Below are 10,728 nucleotides of genomic sequence, written 5' to 3' on the forward strand. Positions count from 1 at the left end.
AACAACCGATTCTCTGTGTAGATGCTGCTTCCGGAAGTCCATTCTGGGTCTGGGCAACAAAAAATTAGCTACCAGTTCTGACGAAGTGGTATGAACTGGCTGAATCCCACCACTGCATTCAGCCAGTAAATGCTCGGCTCCATCCAATTGCCCCAACTCTACCCTAAATTAAGGGATCATGGATTATAAAAAAAGAAGGGGAGATTGGAGCTATATGCTTCAATGACCTGGTTTCAGGTCATTTTTTTTACATTTGTTTGGAGTATTACAGCTGGGAATGGAAAAGGAAGGTCGCTAAAAGGGAAATTACTTCTATTCTTCACTCCTAGTTCCAAAAAATAGCTTCAAATCCACCACAGAAGAGTGGTTTGGCAATGACTTTGGGAGATTAAAAAATTGAGAATGTGAGCAGTTTGCCTCACAGAATCCTCTCATTCCCATCTTTACCTAGCAAAAATCAATAACGATATTTTATATTTAAATAAATAAAAGACCAAAACAAATTGGCTGTAGACCTTTCGTTGCCAGGAGACCAAACTGAAGCATATGCCCGCCCTATGAAAATCCATAAAGATTATGTTCTAAGAAGAGAAACTATTTGCTGCACTTCTTATACATTTTGAAGTTGTTCCTCCTTGAAATAGGCAATACAGACTCTAGTATATTTTTATATAAAGATAGAAACATTACCCACTCTTACAGATGAAGACCAAAATAAAGAGAATACCATTTCTTTCCATCTCTAAACAGCTGTAGGAGGATTTTGTGCTTGAAACGTGGGGGAGAGTCAGAGAAATAAGAAAAGTGTTTTTTTTAAATAATAATAATAATTAAATTGTTGTCTTAAGGCATCTCATCTCTGACCAGATTAGTAAAGTCGTAACTCAGGATGCTAGGTTGATGTAGAATAATACCGAGTTTTAGGTCTGGATTATAAAACAATCAAACTTTAGACAAGGAAGAAATATCGTGTACCTTTTATCTAGTTCTTCATTTCGGTAATTTTACTACCTGGGTTAAGTAAAGGTTCTCAAAAAAGATACAAGAAAAAAATCCGGTGTAATAAGACCAGCCACTATTAGAGATCCAAGGCACAAAGAAAATAGTCTATAATAATGGTACTGCAAAGATAGAGAAAAACTTGCAGCACCTCTTTTTGACATATACAGTATGTACCTACTTTGAACTATCATCATATGTGGGAAATTGGACATGTTGATTATTAATAAATGTTAGATTGGGGAAACAAGGGCAGCCCAGAAATGGAACTCTATTCATACATTCTATCCCTAAGAATGTATGAGGAGTGGTGGCAGAACCTGGGGGTGGAGTTAAAAGAGAGATCAGCCTAGAATCCCTATGTAACCACAAGTGAACTAAGTCCAACCCTCTTTTAATTCCGTGGATCCTTATCTAACTCCAAGAAGGTGCTTGAGAAGATTCCTATGCATATGCAGGATTAACAATGTCAGTTTAATTGGACCCTTGCCTTGATTTTTTATGCCTGACAAAGAAAGACCAAAGCTAAGAACTGGGAAAGTTGGAATCCCGACATATCTAATGGGCACCTTTAGAAAGACATTTCAAAGCATACTTTTCAGAAGTGTTTAAAATTGTAAAATTGTACCATACCTGCACTCCAAGAATTCCAAAGATTATAAAGAAAGCACAGCAGATGAGGACAATATTTCCAATAGGCTTGAGTGATGAAATGAGAGTTTCAACCACCAGCTTCAAACCTGGAGCACGGCTGATGACCCTGAGAAAGGAGCACTGTGAGAGCTATAATTTAGAACCCAATATTTCACTTTCTATGTGAAGTATCATACCAAGAGAGTTTGGTTTGCAGTTCTGCCAGATGGTTGGTTTGGGAAATCTCATCTTAACAAATCAGACCAAAAGTTAAACTTCAAACAACTTATCAGATAGTAACCCTCTCTCAAAAGTAGAAAAAAGTAACTAAGGAACTAAGGGATTTAACGTCTATGAAAGAAATTACTTTTAAAAGCGATTCTTCTCCAAGGGCTAACCTGAATAGTCAGATTGTCTATTGTCCATATTGACCAGCAACTAATTTTGAGGAGTAGGAATGGATGACATTGCCTTGTATGCCCACTGGAAATATGACCTCTGGGTAAATTTTTCTGGTCCATTTTCCAAGTACAGGTAGTCCTTGAGTTATGACCATTCATGCAACAAAGTTTAAACTTGCTACAACCATAAATACCAGGGAATTATAATAGGATCTTGGAGTTTCAGTGGTTGCAGCATCCCTCAGTCATATAATCATGATTTCTGATGTTCCTTGACAGCTTCCCATAAGCAAAATCAATGGAGAAGCCTGCAAGAAGTCAGATGTTGCCATCATGTGATGTCTTTGTTTAACCATAGCAACTTGGACTGCAGGAATGACTGTCCCTAAATAATACAATCATGTGACATCATGCCTTAGACCATGTCACTTAGCGACTGAGTTGTTGATCAAAACTGCTGTTGTAACCTGCGGACTACTTATAGTGTTTTTCTGCTTCTGGTGGCTCAAAGCATTGCTATACAGCAGACATGTCAAACTCGTGACGTCACATGGCGTCACGCAATGTATCAGAGCTTTTTTGCCATTGCCGGCAATGGGGTGGGCGCGGCTCCGGTATGATGAAACCGGCCCGCAGGCCGGCAGTTTGACATCCCTGCTATACAGTTTCTCTGCTGCATTGCTTTTAATAGGCGAACACTTTGGCCACTTTGTAAAGGTAGGAATACCAGCTCACCATGCATTTCTTGCTTTTCCTGAATAATAGTTGCTGCTGGGTATGTTACAAAAAGTCTTCTTGCTCACTTAATGGGTATAATGTTTGCCTTAGATGCTGGCTCGAAACTTGGCACAGGAATACCATTTTTAATTGCTATTCTTTTCTCATGAGCTATCTATTTTTGTGCTGGACTGTATTTATTTATTAATTAGTCCACTGATGCACCATTTCATCTTTTTGCCACTTATTTGAGTCACTCCCTGGTTGGAAGGTTATAAATAGATCAATAATAAAACAATCAACTTTGATTACTTTGAAGGCAAAAGATAATGTCCATAGTTGTGTGTTAAATGGTTGGTTCTCTAAGCTTGGCTATTTTCTTGCAGACATTTTGTTACCAGGCTATGTAACATCATTAGTGCAACCAAGATTATCAGGGCAAGCATATAAAGTTATAAACAACCAAAAAATTTCAGTCTCTCATCTACTGATAATCTTACCTAGTCTGGTAATGAAATATCTGTAGGAAAACAACCAGGTCAGAGGACCACAATGAGAATAATGATTGGTATTTTAAGTCTCCTAACAGAGGAGAACAAAATTCAAATCTTCATCTCCATGGTCAAAACAGGTAGAATGGCAGCACTGCAATCCAAGCCTAACCCCCTCTATATTTGTATGTGTGATACTTGGATCATGATACCACATCTACTAGTTTGCCTGTATTGACCCCTGTTGTGGATGCTGATGTATCAAAGATAGTGGAAAACATAGAATTTTTTTTTTAAATGCTTTTTCTTTACAGAACTTAAATAACATGTCACAATAGGATAGAAATATTTCTTTCAAATATAACACCAACACTTCTATAACAGGAACATAACTGAGATTCAGGGGGGGAAAATAAAGAAATAAAAAATAAGTAAATATAGACAAGAGTCCTGGAGAAAAATGCTCTATCAATGCATTTTTAAAGCTTTCAGGGAAGACCCCCCCATATGTGAAAATATTGCTTTGTTTTATGTTGAATGGAAGCAAATTGCTTAATATGTTGAAAAAAATGAGAAAAATAGTTGTTGTTAGACACAATAATAGTTGTTCTTAGACACAACATGTGTTTAAGAGATGTGGTCAAAAGCATGGTTGGATGCAAAAACCCTAATGTTAAAAAGGATCAAAGCCTTCATCACAACTGTATACTGTCAGATGCAAAGAAATCATGCAGAAAGGTTGAAGTCCACTTTTATAAAGGAATGATTCAAGATAATTTATTTCTTTACTCCCCCAAAATGCCTATCTTATTGTTTGCAGTGGATATTTTTAAAATACTTGATTCTTTAAACTGCTGTTCCTTATACCAGCTGTTAAAATTTATCGTTCTTAATTAAATACATGTAGAAGTAACAGCTACAATTTACACAAGTAATGTTATATCAGAAAAGATTGATTTAGTTAAGGGCATAAGGTAGGGTAGCCTCTCTTCCCTCACTATCTGACATTGTAATTGAATTAGTGCATTAAAAATTATATGAATGTGGGAAAGTCTAAAGTTAATATTTGGGGGCAGCAATAAAAATGACAATACTTTCTAAATTATTATTTTTCTTTCAAATCTAGCTGGGCAAATGTCTACTTAGAGGAAACTGGAAACCCCTTAATTCAACGTTATACTGCATAGTATTCCAAATATTTTTAAATAAATAACTTTAAGGAGAATTCACAAGTTTCATGGAATTTCCTTTGGAAATTGTTTTTTTACCAAGCAATCTTCACCCCTCAATCAAACTGAAAAATAATTAATATATTCATAATAACTGAAAAAGGATTTCTACAAATGACAATATTTATAGAGATAGAGAGAACTAATATTATTCTTTTAAGAGATTAAATTTAAATTAAATCCTGATAGGATTGGCCCACCCCACCCACACTGGCAGAAGAGTCGTGCTGTGGACCCCACCAGCCAAAGAATTTTCTGCTGTGACTCCCGCCCTCTGGAACATCGTACCCTCCGAGGGGATATCTGCACCCTCCCCTTTGGCTTTCTTGAAGACATGGCTGTGCCACCTAGACTGGGGCCCCAATGGGATACAGCATTTTGGAGGTGGCATTTTGGAGTAAGTAACACCCCACTTCCTCCCTGTGTGCACTCTGCTCCCTCCCTCTCCATCCTGGTTAGTTTTATTTTAATTGAATTTTAAATTTGTGATCTTTATTTATTGCTTTAATGTTTTATAGTGAATTTTAATTAAATGTCTGGAGATGTGCGGCATACAAATCGAATTAATTAATTAATTAATTTTAAAAAAATCAGTCACTATTTGAAATTAAGGAAACAAAGTTTATTTACTGAATTAATTCAGTAAATAAATTTCGTTGCCTTAATTTCAAATAGTGACTGATATTTTTTTTCATAATCCTTACACCTAGTCAACTTTGGCTGCTCTAAAAATCTCAAGCAGGGTCAAACCTGCTGAGTATGGAGATGGGGATTACCAGAAAATCTATAGACTAGATTAGGAGTTGGGGAATGGTAACTAAGTTCTCTATGGTTGCCAAGAAAACTCCTGTCTATGTCCATGAAAACACTAGCAGCTGAGCATGATTCGAGAGAGGCTTTACCGTACTAAATACATATGAGACAAAACAAAATGTATTTTTCAAATTTTCCAAGCAGGGTTATTATATAGACAAGGTCTAATTTCTTGGATCTTACCTCAGGGGGCGTAAAGTGCGGAGCAGTCGGAGGACTCTTAGCACTCCCAGGATTTTGGCTCCTCCAGCAGAGGCTACTGAAACTACGATATCAATAATGGATACTAACACCAAAAAGCCATCCAAGATATTCCAACTACTGCGTAGATAGGCCTGTTCTCCAAAATACAGACCAAGAGAGACTACCTAGAAAGATTAAGGACTGGATGAGCATGAGAAATGAAACCATGAATCAATAAAGCTAAGTCACATCTCTAGTGAGGTACATTTCCGATTCCTCAAAGATGGATTCATTAGGTCATAGAATCGATTGTAATAATAATGATGGGTAAAGAATGAACGTAAACACAATAACCAACTGTGTCAACATGTTGTTCATCTCTTTCAGCAGAATAAATTTTGAGAAAGAGAGGAATTAGAATAGACAGACAGACAGATAGATAGATATCCTTTATTATCATTTTTTTTCCTGTGGGCACAATGTCACACATTAAAAATGAAATTTAGTTGCTTCCTCTCAAAGTGTACATACACATGGAAGCTTTGACTAGTTCCTCCAAAAATTATGTTCTATAAAGTTACTAATCAACTTCAAGATGCTGGTGACCTCTACTCCTTCTTATTGTACACAACTTTTCATCCTCATAAGGATGATTATTCATTTTAGATAAGTAAGAGTACCATAGTTATAAAATGTTTACAGATTCCGTCTGTGGGAAGAAATTGAAAAAAGAAGTTCCAAGGCCATGCTAAACATTTATTCATTTTTATTTTTGGATTGAAATGGGTTTTCTCTTTTTCAAAAAAGAATAAATATTTGGGGGGAAGCATCATTGAAATGTGCAAGCTTTTAACTTCTTTCCATCCAAAGATCTGGCTTCTTTTCCCCTGCCTAGGGCTTCTTTCTAAATTAATTCTAGCTAATTGGGAATCATGTAGTGAACTTGATGATATGATAATGTTAAACAGTTACTAAATCTAATTCTCTATATGTTGAAATGAGTGCAAACAAAGCCAATTCATAATGAAGGTAATCCTTTCTCAACAGAATTTGCACAGCACTGAGATAATCTGTGACACTATTCACTGAAAATAGTTGTGAAAATGGCATTCTTTTTCCACTTAAGAGATTAGTTGAGCCAGCACAGCAAGAATGACTTGGCAGTGGGTAACTTACCTTCAGTGTCATCTCAGCAACAAAGATTGCTGTGAAGATGTAATTGGACACCGTGAGGAAGATTCTCTCCTAGAACAATCAAAGGCAGCCTCAAAATAGATATAATAAGTATCTTTCCATTTAAATTATTGCTACAGGCTTGGGAAATGGTGCTTATATTAAGGTTAAGAATTGCTATGATTGAAAATATAGTGTATTTGGGTATATTGCCTCAAAAGCATCTCCCAACCTGGTATTTTAAATAATTTGCTTTGTTCTCTCCCAGAGTAATCATACAATTAAATTCCTTTTAGGCAGAAATGTATTTGTATCAACCAGCAACTAAAGATTTTTTCTTATTTGGGGACACAAATGTCTTTAAAAATATAAATATAATTACAAATATATTATCTGTATTACTATACCCTTATCACACTATGCAGGCATGCACAAGGAGATGGGTCTTCCTCATCTTTCAGATCTGTCTTTCTGGGAGTCCAGTCACTGTCTTACAGACATTAAGCATTAATAGAAGCAAGAACAGCCTTCTACCACTTGAATACTATTTATATCCATATGACCTTTATTACTCTCTAAAACAAATGTCTCTGGATATTTCTGAACAGCATAAAGCGAATCCTTAGAATTAAATCCAATTATTATATACAGTACTATTTAGAGGCTGAAGAAGGCATTTATGAGTTTCTAACTCCTAAAATTATAAGACTACTCATTATTATACAAAGCTACTCACAGTGCTTCTCTGTTCAATCTCAGGTCTCTCCAAGGCAATAGTAACACAGTTCAAGAAAATGAAGGCCAGGACAATATAATCAAATAGCTTATGAGCAATGATAGTTTGGCAGAGAATGCGAAATCTGGAAGACAGTTGGTTCTAAACTATAAAATGTTATCTATGAATATATGTACAATAGACATATATGGTCATAACAGGCTTCCCCATGCACCCCAGTTCACATTAACAACATTTGGTGGCAAAGCACCAGTTTCCAAACACAATCTTTTCAGACATTTTTTTCATCCCCCAAAGGTTTAATATGCCTATTTTATACTGAACAAGCTCCTCTTGGTGATGTAATCCCATATTTACAAACATCACTTCATCCTTGATGGCCTTAAAAAAAATAAAATTCAGTTCCTGAGTAGAAAAAGCTGTGCCTAGCTGGTTGACAGAGATACCTGGAGGATTTAAAGGAAATAAGGCAAATAGGGGATGGAAAGGGGTACTACATTAAACTTTAGCTGTTAATAAAATTGAAAAATAGAAAGAGTTATAGGTAATCCTCAACTTATGACCAGAATTGAGCCCAAAATTTCTGTTACTAAATGTCACTTAACATTTGTTAACTGAATTTTGGCCCATTTTAAGATATTCTTGCCACAGCTGTGAAGTGAATCACTGCAGTTGTACAGTTAGTAACATGATTGTTAAGTGACTCTGGCTTCCCCATTGACTTTGCTTGTCGGAAGGTCAAAAAAGGTAATCATGCAACTCTAGCACACTGCAACCATCATAAATATGAATCAGCTGCCAAACATCTGAATTTTGATCATGTGACCATGGGGATGCTGCAATGGTTGTTAGTGTGAAAAACAGTCATAAGTCATTTTCAGTGCTGTTATAACTTTGAACAGACACTAAACGACTGTAGGTAAGTTGAGGAGTACCTGTAGTTATTTTCTCCCATTTGCTTGATGGTACATAATTGATCAATCAACTCACATTTTAAAAGCAAAAATAAATTCCTCAGTTTCTGTAAGACTTTCTATTGAAATGCAAAATGATTTGCTCAGGGCATGTTGTAAGAGCCTGTATTTTCTCAAATGCAATTATTGCATGGCAACCACATGTTCATGAATGCGATTTTTATAATGTGATACACCAATGCATACTTTTGTAATTTGGGAGACATAGGAACCTTTTGAAAGGTTAAGGATATTATAGAATTTGTATTTACTCCATAAACACATGGCACAAGCCACAACACACTGCTGTAATTATCCATGAAATGGGCAGTCATGGTGTTGTTGTTAAGTATGGTAAGTATATGCATATCTGCTTAATTAGGACAGAATGCAGGTTTAAATATAGATGCTATGTGATTATGCAGAAGAAACAAATTTCTTGCCTGCAAATACCTGTTATGCTGACAGAGATCAAAGGAGAAAGTGGAAGAAAATATTGTAAAGTAATTTCCACAGCTCCAAATAATCTTCACTGATAAAATTTTCAAAGTGGTTAAACCTAAATGCATATGATTTGAGAATATGCTGAAACTATAATCACAGGAGAAAAAGAGCCAGTGTAATATGGGAAAAGTATAAAACAGTTTTAAAAAATCAGGAGAATGGAATGACAATGTATGTTTTATGCCACTTGGTCTTAAGATAACATGACAGTACAGCTTCCCTGGAAAATATGAAAAGCAAAATTGAAAAGCAAGACCAAAAAAGGAAGAAGGAAAGAAAAGGAGCAATCTTTCATTATTGTTTCTAATTTTGTATTATGATAACATGAATGCACAATAGAAAGTCTTGTTGCAAGTAATTAAATCAGTTCTACAATAAAATTGAAGTCAGGGTGATAAACCCATTCTTGAATCTCCATTCCCCAAAACACAAGGAAATGAAACATACTTGTTTTCTGGTGAGAATAAATAGATGGACCAATCTTCCCGCAACTCACACCAATCTGGCTTGTAGGCCTCTATCATCTTCTTTATTCGGAAACAAAGGCTCTGTAGAGGCAGAAGCAGAAAATCAGAAGCTGTTGAGCAGTACTTGTTTCCCTTTCTCCCTTGTATCTATCATGCCCAACTAAAAATCACCCATGTACTGATTGATCAGCTTTAGTTGTTCACTATCTAATATACCTTCTGCAGATTATAAAATCACAACAAAGATCATACCCATAACGCAATGATGTCATGGTTGGAGTATTCAGAAAGTTTGCTTTGGTCTGCGATGGAATTATTTATTATATAGGAATGGAATGGAAGAATGATGAACAACAGCTAGAATACTGCAGTAAAATAATTTGCTTTGAGACCCTTGAGCCGCTTGGATTCTCTCTTAATCTTCTTTTCCTTCTAAATGGAATGTTACTGTGAGATCTTCTTCCAGTGATCACTGTAGAAGTAATCACACTAAAACTTTGCTATGATTTTTCTTTTGCACTGTACATTGTTATATTGTAATATTGTAACATTGTTCATTTACTATATTTTTTTTCATTTTCCATTTTTTTTTAGTAAAGGTAGAAAAAATACTGCAGGACCGTCTCATCCCAATGGGATTGGCCTGCCCCATCTGGCCCCATCAGCCAAGATATTCCGGCTGGCGGGGTCCAGGAGAAGAGGCTTCTCTGCTGTAGCACCTGCCCTTTGGAGCATCTTGTTTCCTGGAGTGAGATTGGTTCCAAGCTTCCTGATTTTCCACAACAGCTTAAAGATCTGGCTCTGCAAGTTGACCTGGGGCTCCTATGAGGGGGCTTCAGGTTGGAGGTTGTTGACAGATATGCTCATCCTACCCCTCCCTCCCCATCTTTTAGTTAAAGTTGAGTATTTATCTTTTTATTGTGTATCAGTTTTGTAGTATTTTATCTTTTTAATATTGTAAATCACCCAGTTACCTTGTGATAAGGTGTGTAGTCAATACATTTAAATGAATGAATGAATGAATGAATATTTACATAATCTATCTCTTCATCATCTTCTCCATGTTCTTTCCGATTGTTCATTTCTGGAAAGATGTCTTTAGCGATTGTGGGCATTTTGCCATTGCAATCCTGGTGCTTGCTTGGCCCTAGAGTCACTCCTATCTTCCATGATGGCTTATGACCGGATGAGACTGCTGGAGCCAACTCCAGGTCAGAGGAATCTTTAGTATCCAATGAAAATGTCCGTCGATGATGGTGAATTACTGGCCTTTCTCGTTCTGCCTCTGTTATCCTCTGCTGCTCCCCAGATAAAAGTGATTCGTGTTCAGCTGAAAAAGGCTTGTGTTTGAGGCTATGTCCTCGAGCAAGGTTGTTCCAACTGGAACGTCTGCTTCCCCAGCCTCCACTATGATACCGAGCCCCATGGT

The 10,728-nt window shown here is 36.4% G+C and overlaps 1 protein-coding gene across 1 annotated transcript in view; it reads right to left on the reverse strand.

Annotated features, from left to right (window-relative positions):
• Positions 1-1,632: 1,632 nt before the first annotated feature.
• The window catches only part of CACNA1I (calcium voltage-gated channel subunit alpha1 I), a gene marked incomplete at its 3' end in the record, with an annotated part of 271,333 nt that continues 262,237 nt past the window's right edge, over positions 1,633-10,728 (reverse strand). The window contains exons 16-21 of the mRNA XM_029284278.1: positions 10,334-10,725; positions 9,280-9,380; positions 7,376-7,499; positions 6,643-6,711; positions 5,467-5,651; positions 1,633-1,759 (exon numbers count right to left, since the gene is read on the reverse strand). Of these exons, the coding sequence (XP_029140111.1) occupies positions 1,633-1,759; positions 5,467-5,651; positions 6,643-6,711; positions 7,376-7,499; positions 9,280-9,380; positions 10,334-10,725 (998 nt within the window). The remainder of the gene's footprint in view (positions 1,760-5,466; positions 5,652-6,642; positions 6,712-7,375; positions 7,500-9,279; positions 9,381-10,333; positions 10,726-10,728) is intronic.

This window comes from Protobothrops mucrosquamatus, unplaced genomic scaffold, assembly GCF_001527695.2.
Source record: "Protobothrops mucrosquamatus isolate PMUCROS unplaced genomic scaffold, P.Mucros_1.0 scaffold486, whole genome shotgun sequence".
Taxonomy (NCBI): Eukaryota; Metazoa; Chordata; class Lepidosauria; order Squamata; family Viperidae; genus Protobothrops; species Protobothrops mucrosquamatus.